General features: G+C 38.3%; 1 protein-coding gene across 3 annotated transcripts in view; it reads left to right on the top strand.

Annotated features, from left to right (window-relative positions):
* Positions 1-26,130, top strand: part of NALCN (sodium leak channel, non-selective) — a 292,588-nt gene that overhangs the window by 18,669 nt on the left and 247,789 nt on the right. For all 3 annotated transcript variants that reach the window (XM_060287757.1, XM_060287756.1, XM_060287759.2), the window contains 4 exons: positions 6,729-6,812; positions 7,390-7,529; positions 7,618-7,746; positions 18,846-19,000. In XM_060287757.1, coding sequence (XP_060143740.1) covers positions 6,729-6,812; positions 7,390-7,529; positions 7,618-7,746; positions 18,846-19,000 — 508 coding nt within the window. The remainder of the gene's footprint in view (positions 1-6,728; positions 6,813-7,389; positions 7,530-7,617; positions 7,747-18,845; positions 19,001-26,130) is intronic.

The raw sequence follows: 26,130 nt of genomic DNA, 5'->3' as shown, positions 1-26,130 counted from the left end.
GTGTGGTTTTAATTTGCATTTCCATTTGACGAGTGAGGTTGAACCTGATTCTATGTATATAAAGGCCCTTTTCAAGTTGTCATTATTTTTCACTCAAATTTTGGGCACTTTTTGTGTGTTAGGAATATTAGCCCTTTATGATGTAAATTGCAGTTATTTTTCCCCATTTGTCATTGTCTTTGGCTCTGCCTGTGGTTATTGGTACCACACACACTTCTTCCTGTCCCAGATCATGGGCAATCTTTCCATTCTATCAAGTCTGCTCCCGCACCTTAAAGGACTGTTTTATAGTTTTCCTCATGTAGATTTTGCACGTTTTTTGCTATATTTATGCTCTGATATATATATATTTTTTTGCTCTTGGTGTGGGGTCTTGTCTTTTATAATGTATTCTTACTTACTGTTGTTCTTCTAAATGAAGGCTGTTGATTTCTGTTTGTTAATATTATATCCTGCCACTTTACTAAATTTACTAAATTTGTGTATTGTTTATAGTAGTTTTTCCATTCATTCTTTTGTTATTTCCATATCATCATATCGTATACAAATAAAGACAGGTTTGCCTTTTTCTTTCCAGTTCTTATGCCTCTAATTGCTGCCACTAATTTAATTGGGCCAGCTAATAATACCTACAAAATTTTAAATAGTTTTAGAGACAGGGCGCATCTCTGCTTAGCTCCCGGCTTTATTTAGAACACCTCTAATGTTTCCTAATTAAGTAATCTGAAGGATTTGCGTTTTAAGTATGCATATTTTATCAAGTTAAGGGAATAAACATTAATTCCAACTTTCAAGAGTTGCATCTTGAATAGCTTTTAAATTTTGTTGAATGATGATTTTTCTCCTTAGCTCTTGTAATAGCGTGGATTTCCTAATAATTGAACTATCCTTACATTCCCAGAAAAAACTCAGCTGGGTCATGACACAGTTTTGTTCTGTTTTAATCGGTTATTTCATTATATTTGTTATTATTTTCCTTGTGTAAATTTTGTCTAATCTTTGTCAGGTTTTGATGTTAGATTTTCTCTGTGTGTGTGTGTGTGTGTGTGCGCACTTATATGCTCTAAAATAATCTGAGTAATCTTGAAATTATTTTAACTTGGAAAGTTTGTTCGAAATCCCCTGTGAAACCATCTGATTCTAGTGCCTTTTTGGTAGGACTCCCTCTTCTTTCTGTTTCTCCTAGGGAAATTGGTCTGTTTAGACTTGCTTGGTCTGTTGGGGGTCTGTTTGATGAAGTAAATTTTCTTATGAAATTATTCACTATTTAATTTGTTTAATTTACTAACAGTGTATGTTTATTATGCACTGATTTCCAGCTAAAATATCTGTACAACTCTTTGCCAAACAATGTGAAAACTTACTAAGAAAAGTGTAACCTGATGCTTAAAATAGAACACGATGCACACATATACTTTATTTGGGTTGGTAGACTCAAGTCCACGTCCCTGGAAAGGCTAATGGGAAGAGAGGGAAGAGGAGGTAGTGATACACTTAACGCTTATCAATTGTTAAGTATTTAGATAAACATTGCCAGCACAAGATTTACCCCCCAAGAACAGCAGAGCTGCATGCATGCACATCTTACCTCCTTGCAGGATTCACGGACAACTTCAATGTTTCCACTGGCACCTGTACAGATTCGCTATAGTGGTTCTTCTAGTTACATAGTGATTTGGGAGCAAGTATTTTAGCAAATGTAAATAGCAAAGATTTGTGTAGTGAGAATTCAGATAGTGAGAGATAGACCTTCAGTATTTTGTGAAAGTGCTGTAATAATGGTCTGAAACAGGTACAGGGGAAGGGGGCACAAAAAATAGTGAAAAAAATCTGCTTGAAGATGTCAGTGAAGAGCAATGTGAAGTGATGTCTTGAAGTGAGGAGGTGTAGTCTATGGTGGGGGTATTTGCAGAGGGAAGTCAAGGGTTTCACAGAGAGAGAAAAGCAACGCTTTGAGACACACAGGCTTGGAACACCCTGGAGCCTTGGGGCACTCTGCGTAGTCAGAAGTAGCAGATGGGATGCTCAGGGAGCAGCTGGAAGGGACCCTGTGAAGGCAGCCCTGCTGCACCGTGGAGGGCCTTGCAGCCCTGCGAGGAGCTCAGGCTTCCTTCTGTGGTCAGTTAAGATGCGTGGGGCATACGAATCTGAGAGTGACACCCTCTGATTTGTATTTGAGAAGCTCACTGTGGAGGTCACACGCCCCACGCACGACAGGAGAGGGAAATTGGAGCACAAAGTCCTTCCAGCAGAAAATGTCCTTCAAAATTTTCATTAGAGGAATTTATGTGTTTAAAGGATTTCACATCTTTTATAACATCCCCCAAACTTGACTACATCTGCCAATTAATTCCTACTGCCCAATAATTTGTTTCTAATTGCCTCCCCCACTAACTCTTGTTCCAAGAAGCATTCTAGCTCACCAAATCCCTACAGGCAAAAATAAAGCATTTGGGTGATACATGTTTGTGTTGCTGCAAAGCGTTCCATGTAGTGCAGACTGAATTCTTCAGACAATTCTCAGTTGTCTATTTTTCGTCTGGCAATAGACCTGGCTAAAAGTAGCATGCATCCTCTGAGCACTGTTGAAGTAATAAAAAATAATGCTAAGACGCAGTGACAGATGGGCCCTGGGAACTCAGAACAATAAATCATGTGCTTATGAAACTACACCCATGCATATTGTTTTGTAACTCCAACCTATATCCCTATAACTGTCTTCAGGTAAATGTGTTTGGTTTCTCTGCTTGTGAAGTCCTTGCATGGCAATTTAAGTTCCTCTCTTATACTGTATAATTGATTGGCAGCCTCCAAGTGTTTATCTTTATAAAAATTGACGGACAGCTCTTGAATAACTCATCTCCTCAGACACCAGCCTGCTGATTTCCACCCATAACTCAAATACTCTCTGCTCTCCCTTTCTTGTTGATGCAACAAACAAGTTAAAACCTTTCTTTCATATTGGAGGCATTAAAACTTCTCAGATACCACTGGGCCTTCGTGTGTGTTAGGTTCTGGTTACACATTTTGGAAGCAGGGGAAAGGGACAATTTATTATTTACAAATATTGTAACTTGAACATTAATACAGTAGGATTTTAAAGGGATCTGGACGTACTGACAAATTGAATCATAGCACCATTTAACCAGTTATGGTGAAGAGTCTTTGAAAATACAAATTGAAAAAGAGGCAACTTGATGAATACGTCAGACACAAAATGCAATATGAGATTATGTTACCGAACCAAACTTGGGTCCGCTCACCCTCCCGCAGTAAAGCCAATCTACTGACACTGTGTTGTGCTGAAGGAAAGTGCAGTGTTTATTGCAAGACCAAGCAAGGGGAGTGGGTGGCTAATGCTCAAGGACCCAACTTCCCTGAAGGCTTTCAGGGAAGGAGTTTTAAAGGCAAGGTGAGGGTGAGGGTCAAGTAGTGCATGATCAGCTCATGGAGCTGGTGGTGAGGTGACTGCCTTCTGGTTCCAACCAGTCTGGGATCTAGGTGCTGGTGGTCAGCATGCAGTTGACTTCTTCCACCTGATGGAGGTTTTAGTATCCTTTAGTACCTCAAGGATATGGGCTCAGAATAGTATCTATAGGCCTTGAAGAGGAATTAAAAGTCTTTGACTTTGTTTTATGGCTAAACTATTATTTTGCCTTGTTTTCCTTTGTTTCTGTATTTTCTCACTTCTGTGGTTAAACTTGCTCTTTGGAACTCTGGGAAGGCCTAGGAGGCTAGAGCTTTTCTACAAACAAGAGGTGGGGGACAGGGCAGAGTCCCACTTGGCTTCAATTATATTTCAAAGTGCCAGATTTCAAAGTCCCTATTCTGTTTATTAAAAGGTATTTTACACTTATGGAGCCTTGGTGATTATCAATAATGATTGATATGATATCAATTTCAATTCATATTTACAATTCAATCGTATCTACAATTTCATTAAAATGCAAAAATTATATAAACCCTGACCTGGTTCCTATTTGCATGGCACATGGTCTTTGCTGATTCAAACTACACTAATCCAAGAAATATCCAAACGTTATCTCATCATTTCAACTGTGATCTTTCATGATTATGAAGGAAAAGAGTCTTAACTCTAAGGTAGTGCATTGAAAGGTACTCCATCTTTCTCTTTTTGCTGCAAAGAATCATTTCTTTAAAGGAACAATTTTAGTAGCTTCAGTGAATGGATAGATGCATGGATGCATTCATGAAGCATATGCATTGACTTCTTACTGCCTGCATTGTAATCTACAGAGGCTCTAAGACATGGTTCCTGTGCTTATCTCATCAATCATTTAATATCTGCTGTATGTCGTACATGGTGCTAGGTGGTGGGAGTGCCATCCGAAGTAGTCTAGTAAGTTTCAAGATGCTACTAATCTTCAGAACAAACTCAAACATTTACAGTGGGGAATAGACCTTTTCTTAAATGCAACACCAGAGAATACGTTTAGAGAAGATTTAAGTAGGAAGCCCAAACTGCAGGGACTAAAATATAAACTCATTAAACGACTGGATGGGGATTACAAAGGACTCTTCTGTAGGTTACACAGTATGAACCTTATTTATTTACATGAGCTGAGTTGCTGGTGGTAGCATGATGTGTGAGCAAAAGTGCTGATCAGAGTAGGCTGCGGTCAGACCAAAGTATGGAGGGAAAAGTTGGCACAGACTGTGGGGAATTTTTCAGGAAGACGGAACAGCATGAAGAACAATGGATGCTAAAGGGCAAAAGGTTAAAAGAAAAGATGGGAAAAATCTGGGTGTTACTGGCCTTTGTATCCCAGGTCACTATAACACAGCTTGTTAAAGGTTTTTATAAATAATGGACGACCCCTGGAAACAGGAACCAAAACATAATGTATAAAACTTCTGCTCAGCGGATTATTTCACGTATTATACCAGACAAGTAAAAAGAAGCCAGTTTTAGTTGACCATTATGTGCCATCTAGTATGTGGTGGTTCTTACTGGGGACAGCCAGATGCCACTGTGAATTTCTGGAACGTCTAAATCAGAAAACATTCCAGATAATGCAACTCAAATGACTTCGTAATTCAGAAATAGTTTTCTACGTTATACAGTAGTAGTTTTTGCTAAGCCAGTTTTCATAATATGAGGTCATCTGAAATTCGAATGTGTTTTTATGCTTTTGTTTTATTTGGGACCCTAAATGATTTAAAATAATCCTTTTATGTAGTTCAAATTATACTTCAGGGCAGCTTTGCAACATCAATTTCTTTAGCAGACAAACTTATGTAGTAAATAAAAAACAAAAATTCAGCCAACTCTGTTACTGATAACTTTAGGTTGTGAATTTGTGAGGCCCAAGTTTTTCAAATTTGACTTTATTTGCGCCAACTGACAAAGTGATTTTTGTTAAAGCTAAAATTTTCAACTTAAAAAAATTTAATATTGAAAATCTATTAAAAAAAATATAACACATGACCATTAGTCAAAAGACACATGTATGGATATTCTGTGAAAATTATGTCTTTCTTCCGCCCTTGGTTCTCGCCATTCTGTTCCCCTCCCAGGGAAATACCACTATTTATCCTCACTTTTTATATTTTAAATAAACCTCAATATAATGAGAAGCTTTTACCCTGTATCTAATTGAGCATAATTTGTTACTAAAGCAAATTATGAGCAACAATAGAGGTTAAATGTAGTAATACTACATGCAACATTTTTTAATGCAAAATAGGAATAAAATAGTAATAGTGTTCGGGAAAAAATATTGTATAAGCTCATTCTATTTGGGTGCCTGTGTACCCAGTGATCTGTAATTATTCTCTTTCTTGCCTAATATTTACTTTTAATTGTTACTATTTTAAAATAGTTCTCTGCTGAGCCCCATAAAATTTCAGTTTTCATTTTTGGAATTTTTTACATTTTTTAAGCAATCACAATTATGCCTAGTTCTTCAAATAAAGATCAAGTAATATTTTTCTCTCACTTTTTGCTCAACAACAAGTAAAGAACACATTTGTTTACTAAAAGTCAATTTGAAAATATATACTTTAATTTTTCTGTGTAACACTTATCAACATCATATACTGTATATTTACATTTTTAAAAGTTAACATTTAAAAACATTTTATAAAATAATGCATTCTAATGTCAGAGTAGACTCACAAGTAAAAAATGAAAGTAGTATGTCTTCCTTATCTTTCTTTTACATTTAAAATCCCAATTAAAGTTAAGTCGATATATGTTTATTTTGAAAATGAAAGCAAGTTTCTTCATCTTCACTTCTAATTCAGTTCAACATGAATTCCTGGCTAATTTTCCACTAATGATGGTTGTTCCCAGAGATTTAAAGTCCTTCACTGACCACTGTGTGCTCAATGGCCAGTGAAGGACTAACCTTGGTTCTTATAGGAAGAGGTGGTTTTAGGACCTAAGCAGCCTATTAAGTATGATGGCCTCTGGTTCCTTATGTGGTGGACTCTGTGTGGCTAAGAGAAAAAACAGTGATGTTTTACCTTTGCATGAATTTAAAATTTTACATGCAAAGTTCTGCAGTTACTTGTGTTTTATAAATTATTTTCCTCATATATAATACCACTTAAAATGCTAAAAGTGTTCTTTTGGAAGGTCTGCTCAATTATGATACAAAAATTGTACATAGCTTATACTGAATTAACACTTGATTATTCCCTCCACAGATGTTTTTTGAAATTATTCATTTTGTCTGATAACGCCATGTGAAATTTATTTTTAGGGGGATAGTTCCTATGTGAAAGATCGCTGGTGTGTTTTTGATGGATTTATGGTCTTTTGCCTTTGGGTTTCATTGGTGTTACAGGTAATTAAACACTTTTAAATTACAAGGGGGTATTTTCCAAAATGGGCATGATTTTACATTGAAAATCTAAATAGATATATTAAAGAGTATATATATATTTCATCCTGCATATTAAATGTGTTCTTTTCCATTTAATAACTATTGTATGATTGACAAACATTTCCTAATTATCATCTTGCCTCTGCTGGTAAATGGAATTCTTTTTCATCTTTTTCATAGTATTTTTAACCCTTTCGCCATTACTTTGTGTTCTAGATACTCAAAAAGTTCCACCAAAGACCATTATTAGTGAGGAAGGCTTAGCATGCTTATTCTGTATTCTGCGTTGGCACTTTGTAATAAAAACTGTGCCTTGATGGATTATATAGGAAATGAACAAGATTAACGACACTTTCATTAGTTTATGTATTTGTTTCTCTTAAGAACGCTATAGCTTCAAAATGTACTCCAAAGAAAGTTGATTTCGGTGGAAGATAATGCAGGGCACAGGATGAACCTCTGATGCTGTCTGTATAGTCCTGACTACAAGCATTGCTAAGCGAAAGTCTGAATTGTTTGTTCACCTCTGAATTTGCAGGTATTTGAAATCGCTGATATAGTTGATCAGATGTCCCCTTGGGGCATGTTACGGATCCCACGGCCACTAATTATGATCCGGGCATTCCGGATTTATTTCCGATTTGAACTACCAAGGACCAGAATTACAAATATTTTGAAGTAAGCACTGCTTTTACGTAAGTTAAGGGGATAGGTTTATGATTTTGGGGGGTAAGTTTTACCTACTTTACCTATTTTTTCCCCCTAGGCGATCAGGAGAACAAATATGGAGTGTTTCCATTTTCCTCCTTTTCTTTCTACTTCTTTATGGAATTTTAGGAGTTCAGATGTTTGGGACATTTACCTATCACTGTGTAGTAAATGACACAAAACCAGGGTAAGTTTATCTACTAACTGCATTTTTCAAAAAATAGATCTTTATTGGAGTATAATTGCTTCACAATACTGTGTTAGTTTCTGTTGTACACCAGAGTGAATCAGCCATATGCACACACGTGTCCCCGTATCCCCTCCCTCTTGAGCCTCCCTCCCGCCCTCCCTATCCCACCCCTCTAGGTCATCACAAAGCACCGAGTTGATCTCCCTGTGCTGTGCTGCTGCTTCCCACTTTTATCTAGGTGATTCATAAGGACTTTTCTGCAGTTCTCATGAGAAAAACCTCTGTCTCAATTTTTAAAAAAGTATTTATGTGCCCTCTATGTTCTGTATTCTCTGCTTCAAAATTGTTTTGTGCAAATGTTTAAGACAAATACTCAAGACAAGCCAGACTGAAAAATGTAACCCTGTGGGAAAGTAGATTCAGCGAATTCAAAGTGTACATTTAGAAAGTTTCCTCAGCGTGGGAACATAATACTGTCAGGATATTTTCATATCTTATTTAAATAAGATGGGAATGGAAAATGGTATAACTGCTTTGAAAAACAGTCGGGCAGTTTCTTAAAAATTAAACAGACATCTCCCATATATCCCATTCATTTATTCCTGGGGCTTAACCAAGAGAAATGAAAACTTATGTCCATACAAAGACTTATACATAGACTTATGTATGCTTATACATACAAAGGCTTTATTTGTAATAGCCCACTTTGGTAACACCCCAAATTTCCATCAACAGGTAAATGGATTAACAAATTGTGGTATATCCATGTAATGACTACTATTTAGCAATAAAAGAAGTATGAGATATTGATATACATAACATCTTGAGTCTCAAGATAATTACATTGAGTAAATGAAGCTAGATGAAAAAGAGTACATATTCTGTGGTTCTATGTATATAAAATTCTAGAAAATGCAAGCTTGTCTATGATGATATAAAGGAAATCATTGATTGCCTGGGAATAAGGGTTAGGGTAGGAGAAAGAGATGACCAAGGGGCACTAGGAAACCTTTGGGATTAGTCAGTATGTTCATTTTCTTGAGTGTGGTTCTGTGCATATGTCAGAATTTATCAAGCTGTTCTTTTTAATATGTGCAATATATTGTATGTCACGTATACCTTACTACAACTGATTTTCATCATATGGTAAGGCAGTTTTCCCCGCACTATTTATTGTGTGTCATTACTCACAGAATTTAACGCTACGTTTCTCATTTACTAATTCCCTGTCTATATTTGGGTCTGTAACTATAATCTCTATTGTGCCTGATTGACCTATTTGACGATCCCTTCGCCAATATCACGCTCTGGAGCTCGTTTAAATTATAATATGTCTGTATGCCTGGGAGTCCCATTTCCCACTCCCAGACTCACATGGGCTTAGGACCCTGTCTTCTGCTTCTTGTAGGCATTGAAACCCAAGCTCATGGCTACTGGGTACTTAGTCCCCATTGAGACCACCATTTAGTCAACTCATGTATTTCCCTTCCTCTAGTTTTTAGTTTCCTCTTATATGTTGCCATTTTGGAATGTATTTTTCTTTCTTCTAAGCCCAGATATGCATTTTTAAATGTTAGTGTTTATCCAACAGATCTAGCTGTTTGTAGTGGAAGGAGCTAAATTTAATGTAGTCCATCTTGCTAGAATTAGCACTCTGGCACTCACAGCTATTTTTTTCCCTATTTTCCTCATTACACTGTGAGGTCCTTAAGGATACATTTGGGAAAGGGTCGATAAGATTCATTTCCCTGTGGTCAGTACCTAGTATCCTAGCACAGAGTAAGTACTTAGTAACTATTTATTGACGGCATGGTTAATAATGTGTTATATTTAGACAGATAATGACAACTTTATGACAAATTGATAAAGAAGAGGAAATAAAAAAAGAACAGAGGAAGAAAAGCAAGTTGCTAAAAGTGACAAAGGAGAAATTGTTAAAAAATAGAAAAGCAACTTTAAAAGCAGAGGATAGCAGTGAATTAGTACAAACACAGGATAGGAAAGTTGAAGGAAGTGGTGAGTAAGGGAGTTGACTTGTGTGGGTGAGGGAAGAAATGCGTGGAAGGAAACCTGTAGGTAGTTTTTTTTTTTTTAAATGTATGTGGGCTGTAGAATATGTCTAGATTGTTCCATGAATGAATATGAGGGTGGAAAAATATCGTGTGGGCAGAGACAATAGACGTAGAAGTGACGAAAAGAGAAAGCTTCTGGGTAAGGAAGCAGCTGTGTTCTAACCGCAGTGAGTTTAAGAGGCTGGTTTAGAGTTCCCATTTTATTAAAAACCAAGTTGAAAGGCAAGAATTCTCAAACTTGTTAACCCAGCTAGGAGATCAGGCATCATGCTGCAAACTTAACTTTGACACAGAAAATATAATACAAATAGGGCAGACAGGTATGAGAGTCATCTGAACTCATGGCCTTTGAATCATTCAGTAAGTCCTCTTAGCCAGCTCCGTGCTGTACTCTGTTCTCAAAAATGAGTGTCTGAAAAAAATGTTAAAAGACCTCTCATATTCTATTAGCTCCAGCTCATTACGTTATCCTAAAAAAAAGGAGTGCACTGGGAAGAATTTCATACGTGTTGGCAGACTTTTCAGTTACTAGAGACATAGCAGTTATAGGGAGACGTCTGCGTTTTCTCTTTCTTATATTTGTAAAATCTGCCCAATGGCTATGTACACACACATGGATTTTGCCTTCTCTTTATGTGACTCTTAATTTACTATTTGAGAAGAAAATACATAACTGGCCACATGGTTTTATGAGCAGTGTTACTGATGAAAACAATTTTCATAAGTTTGATGACTTATTTCAAGGACCAATCATTTCCACCATTTTTCTTTTATATTTTCAGTTCAGTGTTAACTGAGTTTTAAAGTCTCGCTCATTAGCAGAAAAACCGTCAATACAGTTTTACCGTTAGTTCCAGCCCAGACATTAATTTGCTTTCTTTTTAGAGACTCAAACAGTGTCCAAAGTCAGAATGAAACATATAAAAATCCCCATTTAAAAGAATTTCCCAACTCTTTTCTTTCCTTTTGTTGCTTCTTAACTAGGAATTTCTCATAAACATCTCTGAGTCAGATATTATGCTTTGGTATGATGGTTGTGTTTCCAGAGATAAGTGTTGCCAGTTGCTGTCATGACCTCATTTCTCTTCATCATCATCCTTTAACAATTGTTCCAACCTCTGCTTAATTTGCATGCACTGTAGCCTAATAACGGGAGAGCTTTCAGGCAGAGATGCGCCTGTTCAGAAACCTGTATGTCCTAGGTTTCACGGCTGACCTCCAGAACTGATTATGTTTAATCTGTGAAGCAAACAGGATAAATAAGGAAGGAATTCAATACATGGAATTTTGCTTTTGAATGGAGCTGATTTCTTATAAAGCAGATAGAAGGGCATCTCAGCTGTGTCCTCTGTAGCATTACTAGTAAAGCTTTAGCTTCTTCTCTGGTAATGAATTGTGACCTAAGGCAATTATGGAAGAAGTAATGGGATTTGACTAAGCAAGGCAGTTCATATCCTAAAGAGAGCTGAGGAGGGCAGTGGCCTGTGGCAGAAACAGGTGTTGCAAAATGCCAAACGTGCTGGCAGAAATCTCCCTGAAGCTAAAAGAGGGACATGTAAAAAAGAGCTGGTAGGTGAAATAGAAAAGGTGAAGATTTACCTGACACCTGATTATCATTCCTGAGAAAGGAGAGAAATTTATTCATAGCTTAGTATCAAATAATGACATCTCATCCCCAAGACTGAGATAATTAGAAAAGCTTTAAGGTAAGGAAATGTAAATATTAAGTTCATAAAAGTTTACTACGTGGAGAGAGGATTCAACCACGAGTCTGGGTGAATATTTGTAATGACTGGACCATCAGCTTTAAGACCCAGAGGTAGGGGACCACACGTCACAGGCACCCAGGACAATCCTGGTGTATCCCTGTTGCTGCAGAGTAATTACTAATAACTTCCTTTGTGATCTCAGGAGAGCCTCAGTATGGACAATACATTTTATGGTTACCCCACCCAACGGCAGTTTTTAGGACTTGGTGGTATTTTATAAAATATCGCTAAGACTTAGACCAGAGACAATATAAAGCCAGATTTGGGGCAGTTTTCTATTGCTGGTCCAAATAAAAAATTTTTAAGTTTTCCCTTTAGGGTACTTATAAAATAAATGAATGATTGTCTTATAAATTCCGTTCACAACATAACGAGGTTTTTTAAAAATGGAGAGGTCAGAAGAATTAAAAATAGAAACATGGGACTTAGAATATTAATTTTTAATTTCCATGGATTTATCAAGAGAGGGTTTTGTAGAATATGTAAAATCATAAGTGCCTCAAATTCATGCAAAGGTCTGTGAAGTCTTCTTGATTAATATTTAAACTTCTTTTGAAAAGATGAAAAAAGACTACTCTATTTAACTTACAGGGCTCAGGCTGAGATATCTGCCAAGTGGGAGATATAAGAACAAGTTTGGATATTGGAAACATTTTCTTTAATATTTAAGAAATGAAAGTACTCTGATGATATATGTAGATTTCTAAATAAATTAATAGCAATGATTGTGGAACACCTATTATGTCTCAGATATTTTGCTTGTAACTACTTTTTAGAACAATCTGAAAGGATTATTTCCCCCATTTTGCAGATGAAGACACAGCCTCAAAGAGGTTAAATAATGTGTCCACATGGTAAACGAGAGAGCTGGGATTTGAACTCCCAGCCCATGCTTGTGCCGCCATTTAACCAACCTCTGCAATGTTATAATCCCACATTCATAAACCTATTTCACATACAGACCCACATCCGTAACCATAAACTCTTCATAATATATGTCGTAGAGAAAATTAAAACCATATTACAGCTGGTTTCTATCTCTATGTTGATGTAATATTCCAGGGGGTTCAGTCTCATCTGAATCTATAAAATAGTGATATGCAATATATTTGTATTATTCCATATATCTCTTTTAAATTTGTTGTGCACATGCATCTCAAAGATGCAGACCACTTGAGCCACCAGTTAGATGAACATTTCGTATGATGATAATGGTTTAAAATTAAATGTAAGAAAATATCTGAGGGAGTTCCTTGGTGGCCTACTGGTTAGGATTCTGGGCTTTCACTGCCATGGCCCAGGTTCAATCCCTGGTCAGGGAACTGAGATCCCACAAGCTGTGTGGCATGGCCAAAAAAAAAAAGAAAATATTTGAGAATCAACTAAACTCCCATATGAAAAATTAATACCTGTGTGATTTTCACCAAAAGAGCAAAAGCATTCGTGAGAGTCTTCAGGATAAAAAAAGAAAATCCTACAGTTTGAAAAGGGTCGAAAAGAAATCGAGTAATTTATTTTGGTCAGTTATACTATAGCACTTCTTTTGATCTTATGTTTACTTCCCCCAAAGAGGATAATGTAATAATATAGATTTTATTATTAATATGATTAATAATATATTTATTATATATTATAATCGTATGCAATGCTAATTTATAATTATTATATTGTAATTAATATGTTAATAATTATAGTAACTAGTTAATATAATTATTAATATATGACTCCGATTTATTGTTAGTGGAAATAACCTTCATTGAACAACTGATATCTGTTATTTTCTCATTTAATACTCCTAACAATCTGGTAAGTTGTGTTCTACTTTTACACTCCTTATTACAGAGAAGGAAATTGAAGCTCAGTTTCCTTGAAGAAGATGTCTAAGATGAAACAGCTTGGAAGTACCAGAAGCAAGGTTTAAAACCAGATCTCCTTGACACTGATTTCTGTGCTTTTAAATGTTTACTGTAATTCTGTCAATATGTGAGGTGATCTTCAGCATGTGTCTCTCCAGAGTATTTGAGTAAAACCTTTAATTCTTCTTTGGTTCCAAGAAGCGCATGCTTAGGAGACAAGTTCTAAATGGGCTGTATGAGTAAGTGGTTAAGGCTGCCTGTTTGAGGGCTGAGTTCTCAGATGATGCACTGCCACTTCGGAACATACTGCATGAATGGGAAATGAAGAGCGTGCCGATCCAGCCCCTGGCAAAGAGTGTTGACTGTAGCTGCTTTCGTAGACAGCATATGTAGTATCATTGTGATGTCTCAAGTTCAGCCAGACCAGCCTGCTTTTCCCCGGGATAGAAGCCGCACCAGCATGCCATGACTATAGCGGAACAAGCAGTCCGTTTCGGGAATTCATTTCTAGGGTTAGCTCTCTTAAGCAGAGAGAAATAGAGTCAGTAGGGTGTATACGTATAGAGAGAAAAAGAGATTTATTTAAGCAGTTGGCTCATGTGATTGTGGGGACCAGCAAGACCAAAATCTTCAGAGCAGGCCAGCGAGCTGGAAATTCCAGCTGGAGTTGATATTGAAGTCCTGAGTCCAAAGGCAGTCTGGAGATAAAATTCTTTCCTCTTTGGAGACTTCTCTCTTAAGGCCTTCCACTAATAGGATGAGGCCCACCCACATTATAGAGGGTCTTCTGCTTTACTTAAAGTCTACAGATTTAAATGTTAATCACATCTAAAAAACACTTTCATGGCAACATCTAGACTGATGTGGACCAAAGATCTGGACAACACAGTCTATCCAAGGTCACAAATAAATTCAGCCTATAAATTTAGACTGTGTCAGGAGCTGTATGAAATTGGAAGTTACACTGGGCAACAGTCGAGTTGGGAAGAATCCAATGAAGAGTTGACCACACAAACATGAGTGACACGGGTCCCAAGTGCCAGAAATGAAAAGCGTGGGTGCTTTGAGAATTTCTAATAGGGAAACCTAACCCAGTCTGAGTGACTTAGGGTGGCTCCCCTGAGAAGGTGACATTCAGGCTGGGCCCTGAAGGCTTAAAAAATGGGACTAACGAAGCAAAGATGGGAGGAGAGATTTCCAAGCAGGGGAGAAGGTTCTGCAGTAGATGGAGCTCATGGAGAGCTGGGGGAAGACAAACATGGTTGGATGCTAGGACACTTGGAGGGGCAGGAGCCAGGTCCTTCACGGTCTTGTAGATCATATTAAAGATTTGTCACTGACCGACACAATGTAGGACAGTGATTATGAAAAGCCTCTCTACGTGCCTGTGACAAATGGATAAGAAGGGCTGAGAGAGGCTGCAGAATGACCAGTTAGGAGGCCGGATTCTGGTGCACGTAGAGGTGGACATGGAGAGTTGAATGAACCCAAAAGATATTTTGGAGAATATTTAGGGAACATGATGATTAGTTATAAGGGTGACAGGAGAATAAGGTATCAAGGTGATTCCAAGATATCCGGATCGCTCAACACTTTGGATGGTGGTGCTCTGGTGCTGCTTGTGATGAGAGGGAACGTTGGCAAAGGGTCTGAGTTTAGTATGGGGTCCATAGAGTTGGAGGTGCTTGTGGTGTAGCAAAGTAGAGAGATCTAACAGGCAGTTGGACATGTAGCTCTGGGACTCTAAAATGGCATCTAAGATAGTAGAGAATTGAAACTATGAAAGTGGACTTAATTGCATAGGGAGAGAGCATCATGAAAGCCAAGGACCAAGCTCAGAGCAACTCAGTACTGAAGGTGAATTACAGGAGGAGGAGATGGAAAAGGAGAATGACCTGAGACATATGGACAGAACTAGCATCTTCAAAGCCAGCCGCGTTGTGTCTCTCTGAGCCTTCCTTTCCACACAGGCACAGTTCTCTAACCACAACCGGAAAAGGCTTTCCACATTGAAGAACTTGTGCGATTAGGTGGGGCCCACTTAGGTAATCCAGGATGATCTCCCCAACTCAAGAGTTTTAGCCTTGTTCACATCTGTACCTTAATTCCTTTTTGCCAGGTAAGATAGTATATTCACAGGTTCTGGAGGTGAGAACGTGGACGTCTTTAGGGGGCTGTGAGTAAGAAAGTATTGATTCCCACTTAAGCATGAATGGATATTTATTATGACTGGGAGAATCATTGTCTCTATTTAGGATATGGCTGGTTGGAGCGAGAATTTCACCCCCCTGAAAGTGGCGGGGGTGGGGGGAGGTGGAGGTGGGATGAATTGGGAGATTGGGATTGATATATATACACTAATATGTATAAAATAGATAACTAATAAGAACCTGCTGTACAAAAAAATAAAATTCAAAAATTCAAAAAAAAAAAAGAAAAAAGAATTTCACCCCCCCTAATTCCAGAGAGCCTCTTGTTCTATCCTGACTATCTGAGGGAAAATGAACGAGGAAGTAATTAACAGTAACAAATAAAAATAAAATCTACAAAATTCTTGTTAACTGAGAAGATGAAACTAAGATAAATAACCAGTAGATATTCTGAAACTCATGATGTTCATCTCAGTTTTTAGAAAGGATATTTATCATGTGGTTTTAGATACGTAAGTTCCAGAGCAATTAATCATCTAATAAATATGTCTCTAATAAGCGTCCTCTAAGAGCTTGATGTTGGCAAAAATAACATGTTTCAAATCTGCTGCCTCTGAAGCCAAAAGATTTCAAAATACTATCTGTGCTGGTGAGGGTTGTGCTTCAAATGGGAATCAGTACTAATATGAAAGAAAAAACAAGTGGAATCAAAGAGGAAAAAATACCCTAATATTTATAAGTTAATGAAAATGATCAAAATAGTTAACAATTATTGACTGATTAACTTATTTCCAGTGCTATTCTGAGAGTGGTACATTACCACATTTAATCATTAACACCCCCACACACAAGGTAGGTATAATTGCCATCCCCATTTTTGAAATGTGGAAACTGAGGCTGTCCTTGCCAGGGCTAGGGGTTCAATCTAGGGAATGTACAAACTTCAAACTATAAATTACAATAGGTCACACCTAGCACTTATTGTCTACCAAGTGCCTGTTTTAAGTATTTTACAGATGTAACATTTTCCCCACAGCTCCTTGAAGGAAGTATTTTCCTGCCATCATAGAGATGAGGAAACTGAGGCACAAATTGGCGAAGTCACACATATAGTAAGGGCTGAGCCAGAATTCACACCCAACAGACTGGCGCCAGAGTCCAGTTATCCAAATAACTGAAAGATGATGTTTTTTGAAACCGTTTTGTGTAGGCAGAGTGTTTTTGTCAGATATTTGCTGCTGTTGTCTTTTTAAAGTATTGGAAGTGAAAAAAAATTACTGATTTTGATGGGCTAGTACACTTTCCCCTTCCAGCACTTCACCTTACCTTCCTCACTTACGAATTAAGAACTAGGTCATCTATAAGGTTTCTTTCAGCTGCACAATTCTGTGAACAAAATGCTTTCAGGATCACGTACCAAAATTCCTTCTGTTCTTTTGAGAATCCTTTATTGTGTTTTCACATGCCAGGATTTATGTTACATTTTATTATTGTAATGACTAATAATCATTTATAGTAAGCATTTATTGAGTGCTTGAAACACGCTAGGTGCTGTGATGAATGCATTACTTGGTTTATTTTACTTAAAGCTCACACAAGCTTCTCTCCCTGTTTCACAGATGAGGAAACCGAGCTTAGAAACATTTAAAATTATTCAAGTCACACAGCCAGTCAGTGGCAGAGCTTGGAACCAACCCAGAAAGCCTTCCTCTGAAACTCTGAAGCCCAGTCCCCTTACCACTTTGTTCTGATGTGTGGGTACAAACTCAAGAACATAGGGTCAGGCTAGACTTAAGCGAAGATGCATCATTTGGCCTGCGTATAAGAATGTAAAAGGAGGGGAAATAAGTGACGTGTGTGCCTAAAATCATATCTTTCTGACACACCAAGTGGTGATTTCCACAAGCAGAGCCTTTCCTTTTGCATGTGGGGGTCCAAAGGACCAGCTTAAAATATGACAATTATTTAAACATTCCCTGAGATGTATTGACAAATTAGCTCACTTGCTGCTAACAAAGAGCAGAACCCTGAAGGAGTAAACATAGAAGTTTGTTTTGACTGAGATGGAACTGGGCAGTGTATTACCAGGGATTGTGTGCATGTGTGTGCGTAAGACTGTGTAAAATTGTGTATGTCTTTGCAGGAGATTGTGTGTGTGGGCACATGGGCATGGTGGCCTCCAGCAGCTAAGGGATCGTGGAGAGTTAGGCATCATACTCTAGAGAAAACATGTTATATAAAGGGAAGTGGCCAACTGAATGTAAGAGGATATTAAAAAAAGCAATGTGACCCAACACATCTGCCTCAATTTGGCCATAAGCAGAGGAGACTGAGACAGTCCTAAGGTTGGTCCCCATTTAGGAAATGCCTGGAAACATTGATGTAGTGGGAAATGACTATAATAAAGTCATGGGTTTGTAAGGTTTGTGGAATCATCTAGCTTAAACTTTGGCCCCTATACAAGCCATGTCAGTCATCTCAGATAGCAGCTATTTGGGGCCCATTTTAAGGTCCCAGAATGAGATTCCACAATCACCTTTCCAGTGGTTACCTGTACTCACTACCAAGAAATCCATTACACTCTAAATCCTTCTACATCAACTTAATGTCCAGTGTGTTCTCCAGAAAGATGAAAAGTAATTATATCACCAACTACCTAAAAAATAAATAAAACCCTGTAATACTCCTGGAGCTATCACTAAATCAGCCCATAATCTCTCTCTTTCCAATGTGATATCTTTAATTCCTTCAGTCTCACTTTATGTATCTGGTTTTTTTTCTAAACTGAACATCTGACAACCCAGAAGAAGGCCAAGTATCACTTATGAGACTTACAGTACTTTTGTACCATATGGAGAGTGATTGTCATCATTTACTGTTGCTTAGAAGTGAAGTAGCATTTGTGCCCATAGTAGGAGAAGGATTTGTGGATAACAAGGAGTCCCCAGACAAGTTAACATTCCTTGCAAGTCTACAGAAAAATTCCTTCCTTCGCTTTTTCTGAGTCTTGGTCTTCAATGACAAAAACCGTCATGGCGATAATGTTCTTATAAAGAGCTTCTGTGTGGATGAATCAGGTACCGTTTGAGAATGTTCATTGCATTAATGTTATGAATACCATTCATGAATCAGGAATCTTAAATCTGTGTCCATATACAGCAGTTACTAATGAAGAATGATTACATTATGCATTTTAATCAACACTTACACTTGTTGAAAGTGTCTGATCCTTTTCTGTGTTGTTTGCAGAAATGTAACCTGGAATAGTTTAGCTATCCCAGATACACACTGCTCACCAGAGCTGGAAGAAGGCTACCAGTGCCCCCCAGGATTTAAATGCATGGACCTTGAAGATCTGGGACTTAGCAGGCAAGAGCTGGGCTACAGTGGCTTTAATGAGATAGGTCTGTCTTACTGATAAAACACCTTTTCAGTTTCTATTTTACAATGTTTATGAAATGGAGAAAATATTTGTATAATTGATATTTTATGTTCAGACTGGCTGTAGTTTTTAAGAAACACAACTGTAAGTTTTAATATATTCTCCCTTACAGTCTATAACATACAGTCTGTGTCTATGTATATTCAGCAGTGTCTGTATAGACTTAAATATCTCTCAATTCTTAATTATAGCATTTAAAACTATTTGTCTGTTGAGTAAGGTTCAGGGTTGTGGACTCAAAGAACCCTTTGAGTCAACAAGACTTGGTTTCCTTCCACATTTAACTAGTAGGCAAGGTAAGTCTTAAGTAACTGGAATACTAGACATTGAGGAGTGCGTGAGAGCCGAAAAGTAATTCTGGAACAGGATACAGGTAATGAGATACTTAATGAATGTGCATCAACTATATAACAGCGGTATGGGAAATGCTTGTATGTGAATATGATGTGCCAAACATGTACATTGATTCGTGCCTTGTCCTATTATGTCCTGAAACGTGCCGTCACGCACAGTAAAGAAAGAACTTGGCATCTGCCGTTTAGTTGGTATCATTGCATTTGTTACAATTCCATGCAAGTTGCACATCTTTCATGATTGAAGCAAAAAAACATGGGATTCTAAACAATTATTTTATGCTCTGAGAATTTGTCTCAGTCAGCTCAGGCAGGCATAACAAAATATCGTAGACTGGGTGGCATAAACAACAGAAATTTACTTCTTACCAGTCTGAAGGCTGGAAGTCTGAGACCAGGATGCACCATGGTTAGGTCTGGTTCCCCTCTCCCTGGCTTGCAGATGGCTGTCTTCTCTCTGTGTGCTTATGGGATGGGTTGGGGGGAAGAGAGAGAGAGAGAGAGAGAGAGAGAGTGGGGAGAGAGGGAGAGAAAGCTCTCTGGTCTCTTCTTATAAGGACACTAATCCCATCATGAGAACCCCACGCCTCAAAACCTGGTCTAAACCAAATCAACTTTTAAAGGCCCCACCTCCTAATGCCATCACATTGGGGGATTAGAGCTTCAATATATGAATGGCAGGGGCTGAGCGAGTGGACATAAACATTCAATCCATAGCAGAGTTGTTGGAGTCATTTGAAAAAATTTAATTTTTTCTTAAAGTTTTAAGGCCCAGGTACATTTAAGAGAGTTCTAGACACTTTTACCCAGGTCCTAAGAGGAAAGTCTTTCAGTGTGTAATGGGATGGTGGTTGTGCTCTTTTGGAAGCCAAATCTACTTATTTTTAATCTGTCTTTTGGTGTGGTTTCACTTTTTAATGGGCCAGCTGTACAATGGGGATCTCATAGCCAGGAAAGAGTGCATCACCCCTGTCTACCCAGGAGGGAAACTGGTTCAAACCCAGCCCATCCACCTTCACACATCAGACAGAGTGGCTGATAAATCCTATTCCCACCCTGGCCTTCGGTCCTAGCAGCTCCTGGATAGTGTTATGCAGGATGGCATAATGAACTCTGGGATAAGTGTTTGAATTTCAGAAAGAACATGTGAAGATCTTGCACTGAGTGAGGAATATGTTCTAGATATATGAACTAAACCACAAGGCTACAGCCTTTGGACTGAATACAATACTGAAATTGGGCTGAAAGAAGCATAAATAGTTGGTATTTTTAAAGAGTGCATTTTGCAAATAAATCCCTATTTAGTATGCCCTCATAGTAAATGTCCAGCATTGTATTGATAGTTAGATGGGCATTCTTCTTTTGGCCAATGATACAGTTTTCTGGTTCATAAAAATTTAGAAGCCAACAGAGGTAAAGCATTTTAATTTGCTGTCTCTCTTATACTTCCCTGGCTTTGGATCAATCTTACATCCTTCCCCCTGTCTCAAAAGTGCAAAGATTATGCCAGTGACTTTCAGGCATGAGCAGGAAATCACAGGTGTGGTGTGGGAGATGAGATACGTTATAGATTTAGTAACCTGCTCGGAGCAAGCTCCCAGCTGGGGCAGGACTGGCATGCATGGCTGGTTAGAGCCTGTTGCTCTTTCTTTTAGGGGCTGAGTGTGCCCATGTCTTGGATGGAGAGTGGCCAGCATTCAAGAGTTAGGCTGTCCTTGCACTGGAAATCTCCAAGCCTTTAAAATCATGTTGCTAAATCAAATCGCCCCCTGACCATTTTAAATGCAGCAGTTGTGCCTAAACTCCAACTGCTGCATTATATTAAAGTGGATTTATCTTTTTTTCACTGTGACTTACAGTAGCTTCACCTAATGTAGGGGACAATATCTCTTTGAGCAAGGAAGTCTCCTTCTAAAGCCTGTGGGCTTAAGAAGCCCAGCTGTAGGAGGGAATTGCCCTGGAGGGTGGTAAGCTCCCACAAAGGCAGTAATCTTACTGTAGCTCTACTGTTTATTTGCACATTGATCTCCCAAGGATTTAAGCTCCTGGAAAACAGGAAGCACATCTTTTTATCTTCATGTCTCCAGGGCCTGGAGCAATGCCTGCTTGGTAGGAAACCCTTTATAAATATTTACTAATGGACCAAAGTATGTACCCTTTTGAATTCATAGGTGACACGTCATATTTGTATTAGGATGTAGAGCCATAATAGAGAATTAAGCTGTTTTCTCATTGTTCTTTTCCCTGATTTCGTCTGCTTTTGTTGGCAGTGTTCATTCTTCCTCATGACTTCCCTTTCTATACAAGCTTAATTTGGTCTATTTTCTTCTTTTTCTCAAACGATGATTGAATTCAGCATCATTGTAGCACTAATGGTTAGATAATGAAAATGTTGCCTTTGAACTATAATCAAAAAATGTTAACATGGTCCCTATAGTTTAGATTGAAATTGGTAACTATTTCCTGATATTATGTATCTATGTAGATACACAAACTAGTGTTTTAGATTATTTTTGAAAGTTCTTATGGAAACAAAAGATAATGTTTCACCAAAATGAGGAAATTAATTTTATTAGGTACATGTGATCATCTCTTTCTGCATGCAGCTAAACTTAGAAGATAATTAGGTACCTAACTGTGTATTTAAATTTGGCCGGTGTACTCTCTATATAAGTAATCATGGTTAATTTAAAAGGAGGATGTTTCCTTTTCTTACTAGTCCAAATTATCATGCAATACATTGAATTTCAAGCATTTATAAAATTTTATTTATAAGTAGCTTCATGTCTCATTAAAATTTAATATTGATGATGTTGAAAAACTCAATTTTTAAAACTATATTAAGAGCCAGAGTCATTAGGTAGAAAAAATTACAGAGAGCCCCTATTGTAAGATTGCGGAGTAAAGAGACCTTTTCGTCTCTAAAATCATCCAAACGTCAAGGATACTGAGAAACAGAAATGCAGTGTCCATATTTAAGGACTCTGAAAAGCTTATAAGTGTAAACCCCAATATCAGAGGGCCAGGTGTCTAACAGAAAACTTCCCGAAAAGACTCTGGCTACTGAGGACCTCAGAGCGGAAAGAAGACTGGCGTTCTACAACAACCAGTGTTCATCGTTCATTCAGTTTAAAAATTCAACAATAAAAATTAAATTATAGAAAATAAAAATAAAATGAAATAAAATGACCAGTGTTCCCACAGAAGCAGAATAGTCCTCTCTTCGAGTCAGGGCATCACTGTGTAGCTGACGGTAGGAGTTTTCTGGAATTCCATGTGGCATCACAGAGGAGAGGCCCTTATTCTGCAGGCAGCTGGGAGAGAGAGAGCTGTGGGCACCCCGAGACGGCTGATCAGCATAGACTAGGATGAGGGAAAGACTCCAGCTTTGCAAATCTGGCTCTACCTTACGATGACCTCACCGATTCTCAAGCATCATTCTCAGGCCAATTAAATCGAAACCTTACAGTGATTGAAGGCACAGATGGCTCTAAAAAGTTCTCTGGGTGATTCTAGCGTGCATGCCGAGTGTGAACCACTGAAGCAACACCGATACACACCCAACTTGTGAAAATCTTCACTTCTACCCCACAGCATAACTTCACCCTTCCCTACGTGAAACAGGACAAATATCTGGTGCTGTCAAAATCAGTGTCAAAGGTGAAGGATAATAAAAAAGAATCAGGACCATTTCTATAAAAATGTGCCTTTCAGTATATTTAAAATTGAAAAAAAATACTCAAGATATATATAACTCAAAAGAATTGCAGAAAAAGAAGACTTAAATATACACATTAAAAGGGTACAAATTGACTCAGTAAATTGACAGAGAACAGTCAACACTTAGGCCTGTCTTAGTAAAGATGCTAGAATTCAAAGCTAAAGAAAACATCCATTGGGTATCTTGAAAAAAAAGAAAAGATCAAGTCAGTTCTAAGGCAGACCATCAGAGGGGCCTGAAACTTCATGTCAATATTCAGCTCTCAGATATAACGTCACAATGCTTACAGGGTCCTTAGGGAAAGAATGTGTCAAACCCTTTTTGATTATTTTTGAAGAGGCAAGAATTCCGAGACTTCATTTTACATGAAGTCTTCTTGAAGCCATTCAGCCAATCAAGAATAACTAACTGGTCATGGGCCTGGTCTCTAGTATGTATTCACTGTAAGAGCAAAGCTAATACAACTGTAGGATTTACAGACTATAGTGTAAATATTACAAACTGTGATTGTGTGGAACAGAGGACAAGATCAACAGGGGAGGTAGGGTGAGGATGTGGATGTTTATACTTAGCAGTAAAAAACAAGTATCATTTTATACAATATATGAATCCAGCAATGGAGGCATAAGGATACCTGCCATGAAAATGCATTACAAAGTCAAAAACGACTTTAGAAAAAATTCAAACTTAAAATAATGGCCTTGGGGTTTGGATCATGGCTGTACTGTATACTAGCGTGGTGACCTTGGGAAAGTAAGGAACCTCTCTTGCCTCGATTTCCTCATCTGTGAAATGGGTGAGTGATAGACCTACCTTACAGGGTTGTCAGAAGCAACTGAGAAACTACACATAGAATAGTGTCTGGCACAGCACAGACACACGATGAGCTAGAAATTAGAGATACGGTGGCAAAATAGGAATACATCACTGTTATTTGAGAGTAAGTGACCACTTTAACAAAGAAGGGCAGGATATAGATGCTTTCAGATTAGCACCTCGATGTCTGATATTATTCCCTTTTCTTTGAGCCAGTTTGTCCCTCAGGTTGTTCAGGATCTTACAGCAAAGGAGAAGAGTGGAGGGGATGGGAACAAGGTGTTCTTAACTTTGCATTATTCTGCCATTAACTAATATCTCAAATTTTACTTCATTCTAATCAGTGTATAGAGGGCCAATATTTGGGGTTGTTTAGTCTTTTTTAAAAATTTATTTTATTGAAGTGTAGTTGATTTACAATGTTGTGGTAATTTCTGCTGTATAGCAAAGTGATTCAGTTATACATATATATACCTTCTTTTTCAGGTTTTTTCCATTATGGTTTATCACAGGATATTGGATATAGTTCCCTGTGCTCTACAGTAGGCCCTTGTTGTTTATCCATTCTATATATAATAGTTTGTATCTGCTAATCCCAAACTCCCAATCCATCCCTCCCACTTGGCAGCCACAAGTCTGTTTTCTCTGTCTGTGAATCTGTTTCTGCATTGTGGATAAGTTCATTTGTGTCATATTTTAGATTCCACATGTAAATGATATCATATGGTATTTGTCTTTCTGACTTATTTCACTTAATATGATAGTCTCTAGGTCCATCCATGTTGCTGCAAACGGCATTATTTCATTCTTTTTTATGGCTGAGTAATATTCCATTGTATATATATACCACATCTCTGTATCCATTCCTCTGTTGATGGACACTTAGGTTGCTTCCATGTCCTGGATATTGTGAATAGTGCTCCTATGAGCATCGGGGCGCATGTATCTTTTTGAATTAGAGTTTTGTCCAGATATATGCCCTGGAGTGGGATTGCTGGATCATATGGCAACTCTATTTTTAGTTTTTTGAGGAACCATAAGTGTTTTCCATAGTGGCTGTACCACTTTACATTCTGGTGGTGTTTAGTCTTTGTTAATCAATTATTCCTCTCTTGCCACTCTGAAAATTATCCTCACTCTGGTGTTTTACCTGTCTCTTATCCCTATTTAGCCTGTACCATGGAATTTTTACAGTTTCATTAAGGCTCGGATATGTAATTTTATTTATCCCTACGCATTTGAACTTGTGGGCCCCAGATTCCAGCCACATGTGTCTTTAGCAGCCTTTCAACAGATGCTCCTTCCACAGCCCTAAGCAGGGCATCTGGCAGGGCACTGAGAAGAAGCCACGGCTGCGCCGCTTCCTGGACTGCTTCCAGCACTCAGTGGAAGCTCAGTCTTCTGTCCTCCCCTAAATCCCTGGGTCAAAGGGTGACTGAGATGCTGGCTGCTTCTCATTTACAGACCTCTGCATCATCGTTTCAGGGGAACCTTTCCTGTGGCTCATTCTTCAGGACCTCAACGCACACATCCGCTCTAAGACGTTAGCCTGTGCACCTGAGACACCCCGCACCCCCACGGTCTAGGCCTACTGAGGAATAGACGTTATTGAAAGGACATATTTGAAGATCACAGAATCTGTTTAGCAGACACTCAGATTCTGTGATTGAAGCGAGTGTGTGTGGATGTAGGTAGTAAGCATGCAGTGTAAAGGTCTGGGGACAGAGGACACCCAAAAAACCCATGCTGTAGAGGTAAAACCAAACAAATCGTATCCACTTAGTCTATTTAGAAAATGTGTCTACTTCCGCTTTCTGAGTATTTACCCCCCTTGCAGCCTGTCTCTTCCTGTGTCTTACCACACGCTCATCAACATGCAGGACGCACAACCCGAGACACTGCAGTTTTCTGTGATGGCACTAAACGTGGAATTAGAGGAGCTTTGAGCTGGAAAAGATGAGGCAGTCCCGTGGCTCACTGACACAGTTTTCCAGGTGGAGAAACTGAGCATCAGAGCCAGACTGGTCAGAATTCCAGAAAACTCCACACCAGTCAGGGCTAAACTCCCTCCTCATGATTCGCAGACTCACCCCATAACTTACTGTCTCCCTCAGACCTTTTTACATTTCAGATCAGTGTTTAATTCAGAAGGAAACTCAAAAAATACCTTGCAAAGCTTAGCTGTATTCTTAATTTTGTAGT

The sequence above is a fragment of the Globicephala melas genome, chromosome 18 (genome assembly GCF_963455315.2).
Source record: "Globicephala melas chromosome 18, mGloMel1.2, whole genome shotgun sequence".
Lineage (NCBI taxonomy): Eukaryota > Metazoa > Chordata > Mammalia > Artiodactyla > Delphinidae > Globicephala > Globicephala melas.
The sequence above is the reverse complement of the archived record's forward strand: the minus strand, read 5'-3'. Positions and strand labels throughout refer to the sequence as shown.